Source organism: Cyclospora cayetanensis, unplaced genomic scaffold, assembly GCF_002999335.1.
Source record: "Cyclospora cayetanensis isolate NF1_C8 unplaced genomic scaffold, CcayRef3 CcayRef3_contig_69, whole genome shotgun sequence".
Classification (NCBI taxonomy): domain Eukaryota; phylum Apicomplexa; class Conoidasida; order Eucoccidiorida; family Eimeriidae; genus Cyclospora; species Cyclospora cayetanensis.
This window is the reverse complement of record NW_020312689.1, coordinates 127,885-149,602: the sequence shown is the minus strand read 5'-3', so window position 1 is coordinate 149,602 and position 21,718 is coordinate 127,885. Positions and strand designations below refer to the sequence as shown.

General features: G+C 51.9%; 3 protein-coding genes across 3 annotated transcripts; 2 read left to right on the top strand and 1 right to left on the bottom strand.

Annotated features, from left to right (window-relative positions):
* Positions 1-5,215: 5,215 nt before the first annotated feature.
* LOC34617605 lies at positions 5,216-10,037 on the top strand. The gene is made up of 4 exons (XM_022730966.2): positions 5,216-6,568; positions 6,824-7,921; positions 8,162-8,279; positions 8,458-10,037. Exons 1-4 carry the CDS (start codon positions 5,216-5,218, stop codon positions 10,035-10,037), a joined length of 4,149 nt encoding a protein of 1,382 aa, XP_022590779.2.
* A 2,906-nt stretch (positions 10,038-12,943) lies between these two features.
* On the top strand, positions 12,944-14,230 carry LOC34617606. The gene has a single exon (XM_022730967.2). It carries the CDS (start codon positions 12,944-12,946, stop codon positions 14,228-14,230), a length of 1,287 nt encoding a protein of 428 aa, XP_022590780.2.
* A 1,670-nt stretch (positions 14,231-15,900) lies between these two features.
* On the bottom strand, positions 15,901-21,308 carry LOC34617607 (titin). Its single transcript, XM_026335428.1, is given in 14 exon segments — positions 15,901-16,533; positions 16,618-17,167; positions 17,417-17,473; positions 17,659-17,692; positions 17,839-17,870; positions 18,068-18,135; positions 18,347-18,469; positions 18,885-18,948; positions 19,150-19,349; positions 19,494-19,780; positions 20,137-20,241; positions 20,485-20,649; positions 20,896-21,000; positions 21,230-21,308. Coding segments are annotated over 14 exon segments (2,502 nt in total).
* Positions 21,309-21,718: the final 410 nt, after the last annotated feature.

The window sequence follows — 21,718 nt, the reverse complement described above, 5'->3', positions numbered from 1 at the left end:
CGCTACTCTACAATTAATATGGTATATGAACAGAGAAACTAATTGTTGCCTTCCGCGAACATTCGTAGCTTGATACAACTAGGGCAGTAGAAAGTGTTTGTGTGCTACGTAGCCCGCTACTTCTCGCTACCCACTATTTCGAAAAAGATGCTTTCGTGTTGCGTACATGTACAACATTATCTGTAAGTACGACAGCAAAAGAATTTTCGCCACTAGTTACTCCCTAGACAGCCCCTAGACAGGCAGAAACACAATACGAATGCAGTTGAAAAGATGATAGTGGGTAGCAGGCGGTACCTGCAAAGAAAATAAACACACACAAGCCAACAATGAAGAACCAAACCAGTATAACCGCGAGGGCGCGATGGCTCGCTGTCGTCGGCGCGCTGAAGTGCATGAGGCTACTGCTAAGGGAAACTAGGAGACAGGCAAAATGTGTGAAGAGAATTAAAATGCACACTAGCTCGCCGGTGCCTCTGCGCCTCTCCCAGAAATCTTGGAGTGCAGCACAGCTGGTGGATGCAGCCTAGTCGGCAGAAGAAAGACTGTGAAAGCAAGATGTCCGAGAGCTCTTGGACATAAGTCTGAGCTGAGGGAACACATTTACAATATCATCTGGAGACATTTTAAGCAACACCCATAGATGAGGGTAGCCATCTCAGGCAGAGCATGCGTTGGAGATGAACAATTATCAAGAAGATCACAGACAAGACTTATTATGCTGGACAATAGTAAACATCTGGGCCGTCGCCAGGACGCGCCATCGACCGTGTTGGCTATGCGCTTAGTATACCTAGGTTAAAAGTTGGCCTGCAGGAAGCATCATGGTCAGCGAACACCACTAGGGTGATCCAAGACCTAAAAGTCTTCGTAAGGTAGATTTAATAGTGATGGTCAGTCTTGACAGTTAAAATGCGCTCAGTTTGACGGAATTTTCCAGCGCCTCGCCACACCGCATAGAGTCCCTTTTCTTTCACTGCATACCGCTGCTTGTTTCTGGCGATGTAACAAAAACATCAGGAAGTGATTTGATGCACTGGAGAGCCCGTCGCCTGTTGGAACAAAAAGTTGCGCTAACAGCTCTGCAACCGTCAATAGCTGTTAATGCGGAGTGACTATCTGAATTGGGCAGTTGCCGATAAGCGTTGTTGAAGCTGCATCACCCTCCTCTCTTTCCAGGCCATAAAATGTGTTTTCTCAAGTAGCTCAGTCGAAGGAGCAGCGACCGGAACAGATTCAGGGTTTCTATTTTGCTAATATGATGCACGCTTACATAACCTTACGTCAAGGCCTCTACTTGATTGCTTCAATTTTTGGCACTTGGCCCGTTTTCTGTAGCCGAAACACAGAATCCCCAAAACACCATTGTTCCAATGAAAGGCAAGCACTTGCATGCATTCACATACCGGTGATTGTTCAAAGACGGCCGAACCCCACGTCGTAAGTGCTATAGCTGCTCTTGAACGTTTTGACTGAAGATCAAGACGTCATCCATTTAGGCAGCCATCCTCCCTCCTTGAGAGGCTCGCAAAAAACCCTAATAACTTGTCCCTGCAGTACAGCTCGTGCACTAACAAGTCCACACTGCGGATAAATTTACAAGTAAGCTCGAGCTTCCGTGTTTGAGTGCGGAACTCCGTTTTGTGCTTGTCCTCAGGGCGAATGGGATCTTGTAGGAAAGCGCCTGAAGTTGTATGTCTACACACTCGATTTCATGCAGTTTGTCAAGCGAATAGCCGATACGATTCATAGAAGCATTTACTCAATAGGACTCCTGTTCTGGGGCCTTAAGTAGATGCACATGAGCCTCCTCCCATCCTTTTCCGGCACCAGCAATGGGTTTTTCCGAAAGCGCTAGTCCATTCCTGCACTTTGCCGGTTTTTGTTTTTTTTTGTCCGCCGCTCAGTTTCCTCTTCATGGTGTGAGGACTTTTGACACAGTGGAACACAGCTGGGGCTGCTCCATGAATTAGCTCAGGACGGTGCTCTGGACGACCAGCAGGTGGCCAGCCTACTCGCAGGTCGTCATCATCGAGCACATCTGCGAACTCCCCCTCCATATTTGTCCATTCCTTCTGCTTCTCGGCTAAAATATCGAATAAGCTTCCTTATAAAGAACCAGGTGCAGAGCCAGTAAGACGGAATCTGTGCTTCAGATCGGCTCCTCTTCCTGCACTTTTAAGTCGCGTGCATGAAGACTTGACCTGATTTTGTTGAGGTACACTGGCTCTTTTTTGTACACCATAGATGATAATGAGCTTTGTTGAAGAAGCGGAGAATCGCTTCTTCCTAGCGCCTTCCAGCACACTGACCTTTACAACCCTTAGCTGTGTCTGTATACTCACCATCCATCGGATCGCCCATGGCATACCTAGGCTTACATCATGGTGTGGCCAACAATGGAGAGATGTACCATGCTGAAAGGGCCCAATTCCAATTAAAGGAATATTGAAAATTTGTAGCCGTGCTAAGATTTGCGTCCTACGTCCGTCAACAAGCATAAATCCAGGGAGAGCGCTAAAGAGTGAATAGGCAAATGGCCGAATGACAGCCCCAACATCCATTGGTTGTAAATCCCGAGATAGCACTTTGCTACCAGAGAAACATGATAGATTTGTGCTTAATCACTCATGAGTCGTCACTTCGCCCACCAGTTATGGACGTCCCACCGGTTGTTTGTGTAAATGCTGAGCTTCTGCCGGTCCTCCGACCACCTGACTGGTTTGATAATACCTAAGATATACCACTAAGAAGGTAGCTAATAGTCTACATTGTGGCATTTGCGAGCCAAAGTTCCACATTTCTCGGCATAGCGATCTATGGGTAGACTCCCCTGCTTCAGTTTTCTCAATCCCCTAAAAGCTTTTGAGCTGATGTTTGCACAAACTGACAAGTCAGGAAATCTAATGAGGCTCGAACTGCTGGAATTCCTGCACGCAGACGGCTTCCAGTGCATGAACAGAGCAACCACTGAAAAGATGTTCCTTTTAATAAAGATGCCACGAGGGGATTGTTTTTAACTTCATCTGGCGGGGTAGACAACTACGTGCATCTCTAAGTAGGTGCTGTGACCGTTGAGTACTGGCTGACCAAGGGCCATAGTACTTTTCTGGTCGGGATAGCCTCATCGATGCATCCAGAACAGTCTATATTCTGAGAATTATGTCTTTTAGCAGCTTTGAGCCTACTGCGTTCACAATATCTTGCAAGACGGCGTCTGCTGCCTCGATGGGCGTTGTGCTACCAGCAACCTCCACCTCCGGCGACTTTTCCAGCCTGCTTCCAAAGAAACTAAAAGTATTGGATTGCCGGATGACTTGACCGAAGCCAAAATTGCTGTAGGGGCACGTGAAATTTAGTTCCATTTGCAGCTATTATATGAGCGGGGAGCAGCTGCAGCGAGCCATGCAATAATGCTAAGCACAACCTTCAATTCAAAATCTTTGCATGGAGACTCTTAGGTTGAAGCTTACCACAAACTTAAGAGGCAGTTTGTGAGCGCCTTTCGAAACAATTCCCTCCTTTCCGTGATCGTTTTCCTCGGAGTACCCGAAAACAGCGGAAGGGGCCTTATAGGGTTGTGTAGCTACATCTTTTAAGCATTTAGGGTATTTACAGCTAGTTGCGCATTGCATCTAGCGCAGACGTATACAACATTTCATCTCCTTGCATCGAGCTAGAATGACTCTGCAATAATAAGATATAAGAATAGAAAAACCAATGATTCAGCTCCTTTATGATTTTTGATCTAAAAATGACTAGTTTGGTAGAAAGGGTTTATTTGTAGCTGAGGGCTTGACACTCTTTCTCTCCTCTCGTATTTCCCCGAGTATGAGGGACACGCGCACAGCAACAGGCAACTCTCATTAAATGCCCCCAAAGGCCTTTTACTAAGTTTGTGTTGAGGCTGGAGGTAACTCTTTCCCCTCGAAGACCTGATGCAGCGTTACAGCATCTGCCTTATTATGCGCAAAAAAGCGCGTGGAAAACAGGGTGCTACATGTGTGTTTGCTTTTATTTATCTGCACATAAGAGGTAGTTTTCACGTGTTATCGGCTAGACGAACAATGACTCGTCCCATGTATTGGTTCCTCGTGTGTAAAGCTTAGCACAAACCTTTTCGGATATGATAGGAGGATTCAACGCAACCTTATTTCTGGCTTACGCCGTGCACAGCTTCGTGGAGAGAATACGTTAGCTTAAACACCATTATATTCTTCTGCCAACTAGAGCGTATCTTGGAGCGCCGTATGCAACGCATTAACAGTACATGCATTGCAGTGGTCGTGTCACTGACAGGAAACAGAGGAAGTGGACCATAGCCGGGGGCTGTGGTACTTTCCGGCTGTTTTCTGGCTCTCCTTTCTCTTAAAATATACTTACCTGAAATTTAAGCTCTTCCAGTGTGATTTAGTAGCGGCTATCGCTTCTTCGCTGCAAACCAGCAGCATGGGCAACCACTGAGGGCCCCCTGGCCGTCGTACCTGGGGTGTTTATGCGAGTGTGGGACAGTTATGGCTAGGTATTTCTTTGTTATTAGCCAGCCTCCACGTATTATTCAGGTTTTAAGAGCTTGTAATCGCGCACCTCCCCACATAACTACAGCGGGGCATTCTACCAGAGCGGGACCTCGCGGGTGTCCCACGCTGAGGCTCTCTCTGCGGCGGCAACACCCTCTCCACCCGCCATCTGATGGGCGCGCTTCCTTGATGCGTTCTGTGTGCTTTGGGGCGGTAAATTCCTTTTTAATTTCCCTTTGTATCCATTTCTACCGCGAAACACCCCAGAACGAGGCATACACGTGCTTCCCTTTCCCCGTCTCATCCCTGGGCCGGTGTCGGCTGCGCCCCCAGAGCCCTGTCTTGGCTAGCCAGACCCCGCGCTCAGCGCATTTCTCTGTGTTTCTGGCTGATTTTGCATTGCTTTCCCGCAGGGTTTAAATGTTTTAGGCAGAGAGGGAGCCGGGGGGTCCCGCAATACAGCTTCTCGGGACCCCATCAGACTTTGCCGGTGTCCTAGGCGCTCTCCTGCGCATTTTCGCATCATCGTTGTGCTCTAACAGGGCACCCCGCTCTTGGTTCACGTTTGTTATAGTTTAAAGGATCACTTGCGGGTTCCATGGTAGAGCTGTCTCTCCGAGCGTAGCCAATATCTATGCCAGCCACTCTCCTTGGGGGTTCCGGACAGACACTGCAGTGGAATATAACTCCGACGCATGGCAGCTGCGGTAGGGCCCCCTCTCTCTGACGAGGCCCCCTGGTCCATGGGCCTGCAGGGTGCAGACAGCAGAGGGATGGGCCCCCCCCAAGCAGCCTCTCCTCCGGGGCCCCTCCAGCCGCCTGCCGTTTCCTTTGGGGGCACGGGGGCCCCCGTCCCGCCTGCCAGTACCCCCGTTTTCCACACAATCGGCCTTGAAAACTTCCCTGCCTCCGCTTCGAAGGTGCTGGAACAGCCTGCCTTCGCCCCTACGGTGCCCATCGGCGGTGTAAGCTTGCAAGGCGAGGGCACTGATGGGGCCTCTGCGCAGCCCTGGCTGGTACTGCCGCAGCAAGATATGCAACAGCAGCTGTACTATGACAGCCAGCCAGTGCTTCAACAGCCGCAGCTGCAACAGCGGCCGCAGTCCCTTCAGCAGGGGGCACTCGGCGACACCCTCTCCATGGGGATGAATGAGGGCCCTCAATGGCAGCCATCCCTGGAATATGCAGGCGATGGCTCAAGCGCCTTCAACTACGCAAGTGCCTGCATGCTGCCCTCGCAGAGGCCTTCGCCCTATGGGGCCCCCCCGATGCCGACTCTGCCTTTTGGCGAAGCCACCATGGGGGCCCACCCATCCCTTGCAGCTTGGCAGGCGGGGAACCCCCAGCAGGAGGCTTTGCAAGGGCCTCACACAACGGCTGCTACGGCTTCCTTCTTTGGCATGTGCATGGGGGCCCCTCAGGGGCATCCGACAGGACTTAGTGGGAATCCAGAGGCCCCTTCGGGAGGTGGCTCGTGGTTCCCACTCCAGCAGCAGCAACCCCTAGAGGCCCCTGCCATGTACCTTTCCACAGCACCCCATTGCGGAGGGTCTGTAAAGCCGGAAGGGAAAGGTTCGAAGCCTTGCAAAAACAGCGGAGTCTCAAGATGCGGAGACACTGGAGCAGAGAGTGCTACCGGTGCCGGGGGCAGTGGGGCCGTAGCATGCGCAGCCACCAGACCGGCGAAATTCTTCAAGCAGCACTCGCCAGATAAGGCTCAAATAAAGCCCAGAGGGAAGGGAGCGAACGCGCAGGCAGCCGCGTGGGGGGAAGGAACGCCTAAGGAGCCCCCTAGTAGCAGCCCTAGTGTTCGTGTGGGGAATGGACAGACGGCAGCGGGAGCCTCCACTGGGGGATCGCAAAAGCCATTAGGGAGCCTTCCTGAGGCAGGAGAAGGAGAGAGCAGTGCTCCGAAGACAGGGCACCGCCCGCGCGCTGTTAGACCCTCTGAGGTGATGGCCAAGATGTACTTTCATAGGAAGAAGGAAGCATGGAGGGCAGAGCTGCTGATTGAAGGCACAAAAAAGCAAAAGTCCTTCTCTTGTAGGGTACGCCATGCAATCATTGTTGCTCCCTGGCAAGGGGCCCCTTCTTGCGCAGGGACCCCCAGTCCACTGCGAACGTTGGTAAACCCGTGCATATATACATGCATGGAAGTGTGTGGCGTCTGACTAGTTTTCCGCTGTGGAAGGGAGTTGCCTTTGGTGCTCCCGGTGTGTGCATTGGCTTCTCCAGAGTGCTGCGTCTGCGCTGTGAGGGACCTCTAGAATCGTTAGCGTGCTGTCACTTGTGTGTGTTTGCAGCTCTACGGATACGAGAGGGCGCGGCTCATGTGCGAATGGGCTCGCAAATTCGTTCTTAGAACGAGTCGCCTGCCTACAGACGAGGAAACCTGCACTTCTTTGGCTTCGCTTATGAAGGAACCGTTGCCTCCCCAGGTACCTACTGGGTTGCCGTACATGGGGGGGGAGTATGTGGCGACCCCAGGGGCCCCTGCAGATTCTGCCTGTCCCAGCACTGGAGATGCTCAGGTGCAGCCTTCTGTGTCGAGGGGTAGGAGTCCGCCCATAGCCGCCGAGCAGCAAGTCGGTGGGGGAGTTAGTGGCGGCTCGAACGCGGCAGCAAGCGTGAGCGATTCAGCGCATGGAGATGAGCGCTGCGCCTTGCCACGTGTCAAGACCCCTCTCGACCAGCGGTATACCCTTATTGGGATTTGCAAGAAGCGGAAAGAGGCTTCCAACGCGGGGGAGGCTATCACGAAGGTGCGCAAGGGCAGCACCACTGCGCAGGGTAGCGCATTCACGAAGAAAGGCCAGGCGTCGAGGGGGGGGCTGAGGGATGCTGCTGGGGATCCCTGTGGCATGGACCCTCGAAGAATGCATACTGCAGAGGTTCTCCCTCCTTCTGGCAACGGAGGACGCTCTCAGGGAGCTCTTACAGGCGGGGGAGACGCCTCCCAGCACCTGGTGTCGCCTTATTTCTCGTTTGCCAACGGCGGGGAGGGGGGTGCAGCCAGTTCTTTCGGGGGCAGTAACACGTCGTATTGCGGAGCCTCCGACTTGCCGGAAGTGTGTCAGGCGGAGGCTTCCTCGGTGCACGGAGCTGGGGACCTTTTGGGGGCGCATGCAGAGGACTCTTCTCAGGGGAAAGCCGTAGGTTCTCGTGCCAAGGGCGGCGGAGATGCAGAGTCCAGCAGCGGTCCGTCAGCTAGTCCTTGGTTTGAAGAGCTGGAGCAGCTCAAGAAGATTAGCCGTCCTAAAGGGGGTCGCGCCAAGCGCTTCAACGTCGGCAAGAAGCCCTTCAGCGGGGTGCGCGGAATCTACTTCCAGCAAGGCTTGTGGAAGGTTAAATACCGAGGGGATCAAGAAGAGGCCATGAAGCTCTTTCCCTACTGCCCTGGGGTAAGGCTAACGATCGCCCCACGGAGGACGTAGCGGCGCTTTCCTAGGGGAACCGAAATGACGAGCTTTCGCAGGCTGCCTAGAGCTGTGCTGCTGGTGGCTGTGGATGCATGCTCTTGCTGCCGAGGTCAGCACCGGGTGTGCAGGGGCGCGTGGACGCTCGACCCGACAGCTCCTTCACGAACGTTCCTAATGCACCCTTCTTCTGGTTGCGCTGTGTTGCTGTGGTGTACCCCACAGGACGAGAAAGACATGAAGCTGCAGTTCGAGCTGGCCAGGTCCTTTCTGAGGCAAGTCATTGACAAGGGCCGCCACCTCCACGACAGCGATGGAGAGGGTCTCTCAGAGGATGAGCCGGGTAAGCCAGCCGGGAGAAGCAGTCCACGAACCCCCGTGTTGCTTATCCGCGTAGGCATATGTGTCTACATCAATAATTGATAGAATTGCCCGTCAGAATGGCCCCAGACGGCTCCCCAGGAAAGTCGTCAGCGTTGAAATGCCCAACTTCTTCTTGCGCTGTGCCGCCTGTCTCTCAGCATGGATAGTACGCAGCATTGCCCCCAATAAGTGGGCATGCAAAAAGGAGCCAAGCGCGTCATCGTTGAAGTCCGATTCGCATTATCGCCCCAAGTCTCCAGCAGCAGCAGCCAGTCGCAGGAGAGCCCCCGCATCTACCAAGGGTCCCCGTCCTAGTGCCACAAATGAGGCCTCCAGGGGACTGGTTCCTGTCATGGCGGATGAATGGCAAGGTTCCGCTGGAACTGCCTCTCGCGCTTACTTCAACCAGAGAGCCCCTCTGCAACAGGGGGGTGGCAAGCTCTCTAAGGGCCTCCCTCCTGCTCTCCAGGGGCCTCCCTATTCGCCTCCGACGTGTAAGGGAGTGCCACCTCCTCCTTGGCCTCAGAGAGGCTCCCCAGAGGCGATGCCAACCGAGTTCGCGGCTGAGGAAGCCTGCAGCAGCGGCCCCCCTCCCCCCCTTGGGTGCGAGGGAGAAGCTGTATCCGTGTGGTGTCCTCCCCAAGATTCAGGCGAGGCTGGGCTGGGAACCGCCATGGGGCGACCCTCAGAGTTGCGTCTGCCACTGCTGCCGTGCAGAGGCGTCTTCACCACTGCCGACAGTCCCATGTGTCAAAGATCTTCCCCCAGGGAGAAGTCGGCCTTCCCTCCGGAAAGCAGCACTGGTTTCTTCTCGGCTGTCACGACCACTGCCGACGAGGCGCTGCCTTTGGGATTCTGCAGCAGCACAGGCGAGGGTGGAGGAGGCCCCCCCAAATCCGCAATGGCCACCTACCCTCAGAGCTACTTTTGCTGCCATCCGGGGAACGTCCACGCAGAGGACATGGGTTCCGCTGCTGCTTCTTGCGGCTCCCTCCAAGCCGAAGGAACCCCTCTGATGCCTCAGCCCCTCAGTCGGGATCTGCAAGCGGCGGCGCCCTTGGATGCGTTCAACGGGGGAGTTGTCGCACACTCCCAAGGCACGCACTCAGGGACTGGTCTAGGTCCTATGCAGTACGCTCCTTCGGGAGTATCGGGGGGGAACTCAATGCACATGGGTGCTTTTCACTCTGCAGATGGAACGCCGAAAGGGCCCGAATGCTTTCTGCAATTTAGACCATTCGTAGATCAACAGACAGGGCATTTAGAGACCTCCCTCGGGGAGGAGCTGCTGTCTGTCGCAGGGTATCCTTGCATTTTCGGAGGCACTGTTGGGGGCTGTCCGCCTGCCTCCCAGCAAATGCGGGGCGACTCCTCCCCACCCTTTCCTTCAATGGAGGCCAGCAGCATCCATCTGGTTGAGCAGGGACGCACGGAAGGGGCGGGAAGGCTCCACAGGCTGAATCCTCAAGTCAACCCCTGGACGTTCGACAGCCCCCTTGCTCTCCGCAAGCCAAAAGATGCAAAGACTAGAGAGGCCTCCGAAGGGACCGCACCCTTCGACCAGGGGCCTCTGGCTAGGGCCCAGAATGAAGGTGTTACTCGGGCCAGGCCGGAATTTCTCCCGTGGGTTGTTGTTAGACCCCGAGAGGATGAGGAGAAAGCCCTCACACCCCTGTCGGGGAGGGCCCCTGCGTGCTTGCTGCAGGGGGCCTCTGAAGGCTGCAAGTTCATGCAGTAGCACGTGGATTGGAGCGTTCCGATGATTTTTTCCTCTGTGTATCGTTGGGACAGTATCGTAGAAACACCAGTTAGCCAGCTGTCTCGTGATGCAGCTGAGTCCTTCTCATACCCGTCTTCATGTAACTCAGTTGTGCCCGGAAGAAGCACCTGAGGCGCTTCTCGTGGAGCAGCACGAATGTCAGGAGCCTGATTAGTCAGGATCCTCCGCAGGAAGGCAATCGACGGGCTAGCGGAAAGGCCCTCAGATCGTTTGCCGTTTCCTCAGGGTTCTCCATTTTTCAAACGGTTGTTTTTGTACACTCAATTGTCGTTTTAACGCTTAAGAGGCACAATTTTAGGCCTTCTGAATTGTGGATGCTTTAGTTTGTAGCGTAGAGACTTAACGATACATGCAGAAATTTCAGTGGCCAAACACTTAGGGCCCCAGCATCGCGCCGTAAGCCGCCGGAAATCAGGGACTTGAAGCGCTCCTCATTAACTCCGTGCTGCGCTCTCTAGATTTTCGAAAGTGCTCCCTGGGTGGTCTTCACAGGATAATTCGATTGTGCATCGTTTATAACTAAGCAGCTAGGGGTGGTAGCCAACGCAAGCCAGCGGAAAACAGCACCTTCATCTAGGGAGATTCGCTGGTGAGAATGCCAAACCCAATGTGTTCATGTAACGGCTTTGCAGGGGTATGAGGGAGGCCGCGCAGTTAATGCCTTTCCTGGCATGACATCCATTGTTTCGGGTTGTCAGAACTGGATAGCGGGAGGGTCGAGGGCGGTACTCGTGGCTCTCTCTTGCCTCACATTTTGCCAGCCCCTATTTTCTGGCTGCACCCTATGCACAGCTTTGGTGTCCTTGCATCTATTACATACACATACACACACATCGAAGTTTTCTGTTACAAAAAGTACACAGAAATTCCAAGGGGGTTGTGCATATGCAGCCGCATCGTTGATGTCAGTAAGGTCTTCGTACACGGTGGAACACTCAATCATCGCTCTGAATGCTGTTTATGTCGCATTCAAGGGCTGGATCCTCTCGCACAAAGCCTCGTTTGCTGAAGCCTGTCAGAGCTTAGCAGAGCAGGAAAAAGAATTCATTGACTCTAATCTAAGCCAGGTTTTTTTGTGCCTCACGCATGTTCTTCTAGGTGTGCGTATCTTTAGAGCTAATTCTGAAAGACAGGCAATCCACATCTGTGGCGTAATTTCATGCGGGATCGGCTTTCTGCCACCCGTAAGGATACTCGAATCCACGTTATAAACTCTTAAGAAAAGTATGTTTGTCTGGTCTCCCCAAAAGACGATATTTTGTAAAATGCGCAATGCAAATTCGATTTCTAGTAAAGCATACTGACCAGCTTGGGATTAGTATAGGGTCGTGCTTTGCTTGTGAGCCCTAAAAACACCCTTCTACAGGCCCGTTTTCCCCAATGACACACGTGCATGATATTTTATTGTTGCGAAGGTTTGTGCGTGCAGCGACGTGCTTGTGTTGCTCTCTTGCATGTCACCTATAAGCCAACCACGAAACATTAGAGAAAGATGCAGGTTCAACGTTCTTTGGCTTGCCTAGCAAAACCCAATCAGCGTTCAGAAATGTGTGCAGGTCTTTGGATAGCAAGCTGGAGGGCCTTGCATGGCTAGCAGTAGCCGTCTCCTACTAGAATCGAAGCTAACGGTAGTTCTTCGCATGTGAAAGTCTTATCGGCGTGCTTACTGTCAATATTTGTTGTCTGCGCGTGTCACGACAAAGGAAATAACTGCATGCAGCAGTGAATTGAAAAGCAAGGCAAGTTTATGAACGGGCAAGGATCGGGATTGGGCGGACGATAATAAAACATTAGGCCCCTCATTAATATTGCGTGGCATGCAATACGCATATATGATGTTGCATATGCCTTCAGATTATTTTGAGGCTTAAATTGTGGGGCATCTTCCTAAGTGCTTTGAGTATTAAGCTGAGGAATTCATGTTGTGGTCTTCTGGGGTCAATTTATTACTACTATAAGCTTCGCACTTAAAAAGTGTGACTCCAGCACACCCACATGATTGTGTCTAAGTCATCGTATAAAACTTTTCTTCGCCATAAGCGGACTCCATACACGCAATCTGACAGCTGAGGCCATAGGATACTTTCCTTTAGAGAAGGGAGGACCACAAACTCTAACTGGGGACGAACGCCGAGCAAGGGCAGAGTGAGTTTTCCTCCTAGCACGGCAGGCTAGCTTCCCACTTCTCAGCAGCTGCTAAAGCCACTCGAATAAAGTTGCAAAAATCACGTGCGACTATCATCCGTTGAGTAGGCAGACCTCCTCAAATTTTAGAGATAAAATGTAGGAAGTGGGAAGGTGCCTGTCAATCGCTGTGTCTTGTAACAAAGGCTCGCACGAAACAACCCGCGGTCCAGCTGCTTAGTATGCACTGTAAATGTGTCAGAGTCGTGACATTACGCAGTAATTAATATTGAGATATCATTTGTGGGCCGTGCCTTTGTAATACTAAAGAGCCGCCGCTGTTGTTTCGGGTCTGCCTCGAGCCGTCCTGCGGATCAACGAGCAGGATTAGGGCATACCACATGCTTTTAAGGGTTTTTAGTGTCGGTTTTTTGCAAAGCCGTGACATGTATTTCATCCTATATTGGGGCGTTCCGGTGCTTGTCACGTCCTCGAGCGGCAGCGGGCCCTTGCCGGGTGTCTCCTGGACTTGCACTGGCACGGCGCAGCCGAGAAAAAGCTTCATCCCTAAAGCCTAGAGCCTTCCCTGGGCACTTCTTCGGCTGCTAAGCCTATAAGGGCCCTCTGGCAGGCAGCAGCTGCGCTCTGGCCGGGGCGGCTGCCGGCAATCCACCAGGCACGGCACCCTCTGCAAAGCCTAGCTAACCGCTTGTCTTCCCGCTCCGTGGGATTCTACAGGGATGGAGGCGGAGGATGCTACTAAGAGGACGCGTCGCAGGTGCACCAGCCCAGACAATGGCGACGGGAGTCCCCCTAGGCGCGGCAGCTCCTGGAGCTCCCCCCCTCGGACGCTGTTCAGTGTGAGAAATCAGAAATGGAGATTGGCTCGGTGTGTCACTGCTTCTCCTGTGGTAGAGCACTTAGCTCTGGCTGCTGCCGACGCATTTGTGGCGTGCTGCAACCTCGGGGTGCTGCTGGTGCTACGGCCCTCTTGGTTCCAGGAGGCATCAGACGACGTCCGGTCTGACGTCGTTGAACTTCCTAAGCCAAGTATTCTTTACGTGGCAATCTTGTCCTTTGTTTGCGGGGTAGGGGGCGCCGCGGCAAAAGCCCTCATACTGGCTTGGTGCTTGAGCGAAAGGGAGTCGTGTGCCAGTACAAGAAGAACCACAGCTGCAGATCCCCTGGGAGTGTCCTTGACAGCTGAGCCCCTGGGCGGCTACTGTATCTGCCCTCGCGTAATTGGGACGCTTTACTGCTCATGGATTTTCGTAGTAACTTCAATCTTTCAGCTACTGGGGGCCCCTCTAGACGCGCTTCCGTCCTCCTTACTGCTAGGCATTTTCTTTGCAACTGTCGGCTTCCTGGGGCCATACGCAGGCGCTGTGGCTGAAGCGTGCCGTTCTTCTCGCTGGGAAACCACATCATGTCACTGTGGGCTACGCGAACGAAACCATGCAGATGCAGCAGACGCTGCAGTGGCAACCTCCACCGCAAGTACCACCCCCGTCAAGCGCGGTCCGCGGTGCTTGCGTCCCGCCACTGCTGTTGTATGGTGGTTTCTGAGGGTGTTAGATGTGCTTTGCCTACCTCTTGTCTTCCTTGTTCAGAAGCTGCGGTCGAGAGCCCGCAACGGAGCCACCACCAGTGCAAGTTCTTTGGGTCCACAAGAACTTGGGAATTTATTGGTGTTTCTAGCTGTTACGCCATTAGTCATATGCGGTCTGTTTTGTCTTGTCAGCTGCATTTTATTACCCATGGATTGGCCTACAGTTTATGTCGTGTACCCTTCCCCCCTTGTCATGTCTATCACTCTGAGCTACCCATTGGCCTGCATGCTCAGTTTCTTTTTGCTGCTGCTGCTGCCTGTGTACACTACTTTCCCTGCTTCCTACGCACGCGCCTTGCCGGTGCTTCAGGCGCTTATGCTAAAGCCGTCTGTGGAATTTCCAATAAAGAGTGTAACTGAGGATATCGGGGGAGGATCCGGGTCGCCGCGAGCCTCGCCAGATACAGTCGCCACGTGAACCCTGATCTTTGCCGCCTTCATTATTCCACAAAAACCACTTAGGCAGCTGGATTCTGTGACTGTAGTTTGCTCTTTCGTAGCTGTTTTAGGCGGCAAAAAGGCTTGAGGGTGTATAGGGCTACTGATAGGCGATACCTACGAAGAAGCACCCTTATCGCAACTTCAGCCCCCTCGTTGCACCTCTGTAGTCATGTATAGCACAATGAACTGGTTCATGCAACACTCCAGTGGGACACGCATAAATTTTGATGAAGGCGGTGTGATCCTAGCGGCGAAAAGTTCCCCCTAGGGTGCAGCTTTTCTCCAATCTCGAAGCAAACATGCTGCATTGTATTCTTCTGCTTAGCGGATCCCTAAGGCCATGACAGCAGCTAGGATGGCAGTCAGTTTCTTCTGCACGACCAGATGTCATAAACTTGACATTACCATCAGGTACCTGAATAGTAAGTGCGATGCCTCCACCTCGCACTCGACGCCAAAGTGAGGAAGACGCCGATGAACGGCTGCACGTGACTCTACCGGGGGCTATTCAACAAACAAAGCAGAGGGACCAACCCGCTAAATAGTATGCACATTAGCAAGTAGCGCAATACGTCTCAAAGTGCCTAGTACTATGGGCTACTACCATTGAGACCAGACTTGTATCCCAAATAAGAAGCGTTTCGAAAACTAGTTTACGTCTGTAGATCAAGAAGGGCAGCCCACAATGCATACAGAGATAGGAAACACTTCGGGAAAGAAAATATGGAATGATACGAGTACTCATATGAGACATGGCCCCCTAAATATGAAAAACAGCATCTAGATAAGCATTAACGAGCTAAAGCATCGGTTAGGCTCCATAAAGGTGCGCGATGCGGTAGGCCCCAATTAAGTCTCGCGCCATTACCCATTATTAAGGTTCTTTTTGCTTTACACTGTTCTCATAGACAGAGGCCATCACAAATACTTTGGGTCTCTTTTGGCTGCCCTAGCACTGCACTCGTGAATATCGCCTACACCATGGCCGTAGCATAGCATACCGCTTTCCGAATTCTGTCAAGTGCGGTTGGCGCTTTGAGGGGATGCGACTTAGCAACCAGCCCCCATGACATCCTATGCATTTACTACTATACAAGTTTGTGAACAAGACCAAATGCATGCACCACACTTTATATGTTGGGTTCGATTTCAATATGCTTACCGCAGTCACGGGATCTGAAGAGAGAAAAACAGCGTTTGGATCAACACCTCAATAGAACACTTTGCTGTGTCCCATTAAGCTTCTGCAAACATGCATTGCCACTATATGATGCCACTCGTGCTCATGGCCTGTCGGATGGTACACCCACTAGGCATACGAGTCAGCTGTGCATGTACCTAGGTAGCTTTCCTATCTCGCTGTAAAGTAGCTGTGCACCCATGGCTACAGTTTGGCAGCTCTTACGAAGTAGCGGGGTCGCCAAGCACGGCACTCAGCATCCAAAGAATTCACACCATCAACTGCCGATATAAGTGGAAACTGCCTCCGTGCTGAGCTGTCAGCTTGTAAGTGATCATACCTCTTCTATTCAGCATGACAGTATTCTGCAGACGAAGGTTTGGTGCCTGTTTCCCCTTTCAAAAGTAGCCTTTACTTTGATGCTCTAAATATGCGAGTGCGGCAAAGTCACATCTGGCAGCATGCTCCTACGGAGCTTTGCCAAGACCAGCCTTCGCAGGCGGCATTCCGGGTTTGGAAAGAGCCGGCTTCGCGGGGGTAGCCGGCTTGGCTCCTAGCGCAGGCTTTGCTTCTAAAGCTGGCTTTCCAGCTGGGGAACCTTTAGCAAGTGCCAGCATGGGCTTCGCTGGAGTGGCTGGCTTGGCTGGGCCTTTAGCAAGCGCCAGCATTGGCTTTGCTGGGACGGCGGGCTTCGCTAGTGCTGGTTTGGCTAATCCTGGCTTCGCTGCTAGAGCTGGCTTGGCCACAGCAGGCTTTGCTCCCAGGTCAGGCTTTTTGAGGGCAGGCTTGGCCCCCAAGTCAGGCTTCGCCAGTGCTGGCTTAGCTGCAAGATTCGGCTTAGCCCCAAGTTGCGGTTTCGCATCTAATCCAGGCTTTGGAGCGCCTCCTGCCGTGCCTAAAAGACTCTTCTTAACATCTGCCTTAGGCTGTGGTGTACCTAAACCTGGCTTCGCTGGGGCTTCTCCTTTAGCAGGAGCGGCAGGGCCACCCTTTGATTTTCCATCAGTATCAGCGGGTTTTGGGGGTCCTGCAGCCTTGATATCTTTTGCACCGGGGCCCCCTGTAGCTGTTTTTGTGGAGTCAGGCTTTGCACCAGGACCCTTCATGGGGGACGGCGTGCCAGAAGGGGATCCTGGCTTGCCCAATTCTGGCTTTGCTGCGGCTGCAGAGAGCGTCTTCTTTGCATCTGCAGCCCCCGGCACTCCTTCTGGCTTTGGTGGTCCTGGCTTCTCGGCAGCGGCTCCAGGCTTCGACAATCCTGGCTTTGACGGCACGCTTTCTGGTTTGGAGAGGTCAGGCTTAGTAAGGCCCAGGCCAGGTTTGGGTATGTCTGGCTTCTTGATCTCAGTAATCCCCGGCTTTGGAAGATCAGGCTTAGCTCCCAATGCTCCAGGCTTTGGAAGATCGGGTTTAGCCCCCAATGCCGGTTTAGGAATGTCTGGTTTGGCCGCTAACCCAGGTTTAGGGAGCTCCGGCTTCGTAACAGGGGCACCTGGCTTGGGTAGATCGGGCTTTGCGGGTGAGGTAGGACTTGTAGGCAGTGGTGGCTTAGACACAGAAACAGCAGGTTTGGGCAGTTCAGGCTTTGCACCCACGCCTGACGTCGATACAGATTTCGGGACGTCTGGCTTTTGGGGCTCTGCCTTTTCCCCTTTTTTGAGAGCTCCTTCTGAGAATTTAGAGAAGCAATCCACAGATCAGCCACAGTGATAAATCTGGCGATTGCTAGCGGAGCTCCTCAATAAGAAACTAGATTTCAGACACTTACGCAATGCGAATGGAGGAAGCAGAGATTACAGCTGTACAAGGCGACCTCTCTACCGGTGACACGTATGGGGAAACAAGTAGGGATAGACAGGTAGAAAGCTCTCTATTAACATGCTTCTGCGTGTCAAAGGCGTAGTTCTCATAGGAAGGAAGTGCAAATATATTCTGAATGTCCGACGTGAACTAGTGCAGCAGTGCATGCAGCAGCCTTTTGGCCCACCACCAGCAACCTTTCCAGTGGCCTTCCTTGCTTGGGCTGGTAGCATTGCGTTGCTGCAGAGCAAAGAGCAGAGTGTCACTAAAAAATAGCTTTCGCTTTCTGGTGAGCCCAACAGATGTTTGTGATATTCAATTCTACCGACCAAAACCAAAAGAATAAGGAATAAAGGGAAAAGATGCTAGGGCAGGAAAGTGGGGATAGGCTGAACTGTAACAAGGGTAAGATAATTCTGGCTTACAGAGGCACTGGGGCGATAGAGACAGAGATAGAGCCTGCACATAGCGGAAGACAGATCAGTGACTAGAGTTGGTGCATTCCGTTCTAGCATATGTGCCCCCAATAGCGCGCTGGCTCCTCCATTCCCCCGGATGATGTCCTTTTCTTGAAAACCTTATATAGCTCGGTGAATGTAATTTACCTAGTACAGCTCCTCGTGTGTCTTTAATCTGCCTGCAGCGAGCAGCAACACAACCCTAGTAGGAGCTAACTAATAAGCCTAGGGTATTATTTTAATACAGGATGTCAGAAGAACTGAAGGCACCTAAGGCAGAACAAGGGGAGTTTAACTCGGCTGCCACAGCAGGAAGATAAAAATAAGGGAGGGTGTGAGGGAAAAGAGAATGCAGGACAAGTGGCTGGGACTGTACCATGGAGCACTCTTCTTTATGGTATCAGCCTCAGAGATCGTTTTTTGCGCATTCCCAAGTCCATTTGGCTGTAGCAGAAGACAATGAACAACACCTTTCATCTATCATCTGGCGCCTCTTTTTAAGGAGAAAGCTTCTTTAATGCTACGGTATTATCACATCTTACACACTTTGACAACTTGTCCCTTCTCAAATGTCTCAGTTATGTTGTCTCGAAGGCATGCAGATAAACATATAATCTTTGTTCTTTAATGCTGTCCACAAGCTTCTATGGCCCACCGATTTTTCGTCGAATACGTCTATGTAAATCTTGGGAAGAATTCCAGGCTTCTTCGGGGGCATTGGTGACAATTCGGCCAAGAAATACACGGATGCACTTTCATTACCAGCTGACCCGTCGCACTGCAAAACACAGGCACAACCAACAGCAGACGTCAGCAAGGAACGCGCTTACTCAGACTGATTATCATCCACACGCGAAAGCCTAGAATGCGCAATCTACTGAACTGATGAGCTGGCTTGTACATACTAGTGTGCAGGCACACGTCCTATACAAGTTAGGAGCCGAGTATACGCACATCCCAGTCCGAGCATACAAGTTAATAGACACACGTAGGCAACGGCCAGTCAGCTAATAAAAACGCTAAAATCCAGCAGGCAGAGAGCTACAAGAGATTCTTGGCAGGAGGGGCCGTATGTGGTGGTAGCACACAGCTGTTCTTTAAAAACCCTAAACTCCTCAAAATATTCTCGTTACACTTGCCCCACCCCCCTCGTCAGAACCCCCGGCTTTGGAGGCGAGGGCCATTAGTCTTACCTTGTCAATAACGACGCAGCGATCCGGCTTCTTCTTCATTTCTACTGCACTCTCATGATCAAATCTGGGAAAGACACACGAAGGGTTGTACAGGCGAACAGTATGGTATGCCCAATCCATAAAAAAGAGTCTTCGCCTGGAAAGCCGTAGGTTCCTTGACTACTACACGATTTACAAGGAAAAACATACGATGGACGATGGCAGACAGGCAGCGAGATATCCTATTGTTTTAAGATTTTATGTTGATGATTTAGCCAAAAGTCACCTGACCACCAGTTTTACGCCAACCCCTCGCGACATCGCTGGTCTCTTGAATCCAGTGAGCTCTTCCAGAAGGATAGACATTCCCTTTAGCTCCACGTCCGCAGAGGCATCTGCTGCTTGTTGAGGAAGAGATGCCTTGCTTCGCGGGCCTGTTGCAGCCTTCACTCCAGCTGCCCCGGCTTCTGCACGAGTAACCAAGCCCTCCACACATGTGCATTCATGTGGTAGCGCTCTTTGCATATAGTCGGGTTCAGGCGGTGCACGGCTCGTTGCACCACGAACTGCCCCTTCTTTCTGGTCCTCTTCCCCGTTTTATGAAGCAGGTTAAACGTTCTCACTGGCTACAAGAGAGGCTTCCTTGGCCTTTTGGCCGTCGACAGCTAGTCCTTTGGGCTTAGAGTCTGCTTTGGTGACCTCTGGGGCTTTGGATGCCTCAATGGTTGCCGCCAGTCCAGCATCGAACTTCGTTGCATGCACTGGAGGGGTAGGATGAGGCGTGAACGGCGTAGGCTGAATCCATGGACCCATGACTTCGTGCATTGGGATGAACTTTGGCTCGGGAGGTGGAGGGGGCTGATCTGGAAGGCCCTTGTACTCGCCTAGCCGGTAGTAGTAAAGTGCGCCATACAGGGCTGTTGCATACAAAACAGCAAGGGTAGCACCTCTGCCTTTCAGATCGGACAGCCTCTGAAATGGCCCTTTATAGAGTTGCGTGTAAAGGTTCTGCATGCCAGCGCGTTAAGATGTGTTCCAGTCCCTTTCCTTTATCCCATGTCTTCCATCTAGCATTTTCTATTGAGGCATCAGGCTCAACTTTTGATGCACCAAAACTACCTTCTGAGTGTCCTATGTCTCTCAAACTATATAGGCAGCTGGAATATTTGCCCTCAGCTATATATTCTCGCTTTGTTAGCGTACACGTGCAAACAGTGCATCAGCAGGGCAGTGGTAGTCCAGGTCCCTTTGGGAAGCAACAGGGTTGACTTACCGTTTAGTCGGGGGTCCAGAGATCTACATGGGTAAAGGTAATCCAGTACACACTGAAGGATGGTTGGACGATCTGCATCTCGGGTAGCTACGAAGCTGCAAACTCCTAAGATCCGACACGCATCGCACTGAAGGCAGTACATATCCACAGCGGTCGTTCATATACAGATACTGCTAGGGTTGTGCACGCACAATACAGAATTGCAGCAGTGCAATTAGGCCCTTGATACATCCAGGCCAAGAAAAATCCTTGCCAATGCCATTGTTTGCTCTGATATAAGCTGTGTTTTGTTTTCTTTTCGGTCCATCTGGAAAAGGAACTACACAACTAAGAGCTTCAGGGGCTTACCTGCAAAGGCTTGAATCAAGGTGTCGATCTGTGCATACATCAGATCCACGCGCTGGACGGTGTCTCTTACAGCATCTGGATCTCCCCTTATTTCCTCGAACTTGGCTTCTAGGGAGTTCACATACTCCTGGCTATCCACGAGAAGGCGCTGATTTTCAGCCATCTCTAATAGCACGAATCGTCCATGCGCGCATTCAGACATAAACGCGCTATCAACACTATGGGGCATTCTGAATAGAGTGCTTCCCTCTCAGCACCCAACACATGCAAGGTTTAACGCAAAAACATTTTAGGGCTCAGAGGTCCCTATATCAGCAGCCCATCCAGCCACGCAGGCAGAAGCTAGTCTATTAGGATTGACACTGGACAACAAATTTTATCATAAGGGGATAGCTAAAGCTTTACAAATACCTTGCTGCATCCAATAGCTGAACTTCTCACATTTTTGCCTCCGCTTTCTCTCTTTGACATACAATAAGAAATAGTGGCGCACCTTATCCTCTAGCTCGTCCATCACTGTGATAAAAGCGCAGCAAAGCTCATAACCTGATCTTTCTTACCGCTGTATACGCAGTCACATTTTAAGCTGGCGCGCAAACTCAAGATAGAGGCTCAGAAACGAAGGGATCTGGTTGGCAAAAGCTGGAGAGCAGATTGAAAGTGGCAGTGTGACGCCTAAATTTTTATTCAAACACAATGTCAGCGATTTAATTTGAACAGAAACACCGTCTGCGTGTATATATACTTGTTTCTAGGACTTGAGGATGCGGCCTGAGTTCCCCGTGGGGAGATATTCGCCTGCCGCCTTCGATATGAGTCGCCATCGCTGCTCGAGAGAGTCTTTGTGGGATTCCGGTAAGTCTGGCAGCATCCTATGCGTATGCTCCGAGCATTCGAAGAAGTGATTTCTTGATAGTGGGAGATGACCGTGAGCTTGCGTTGGGCGGTAGCTGGCTTTGGGAGCGTGTGGGTGTTGTGCTCAAAATTGCAACAAGCTTCTGCGGTTTCCGTAGTGATATGAGTCTAATGAAATGTCAAATTTCAGTGAACTGCGACTTTCGGGGGATCGTGGCCACGGGCAATGGGCGTGGAGCGTAAGACACTACGGAAAAGGGCAGGGTGGACAAATCGGGGGTCGATCTTTATGTTTCATGACCTTTAGGAGCCGTAAGGCCTCTGTAGCAAGCAAAAATATGCCAAAAACTGTGTTCCCTTGGCAGACGAAGGGGGATGA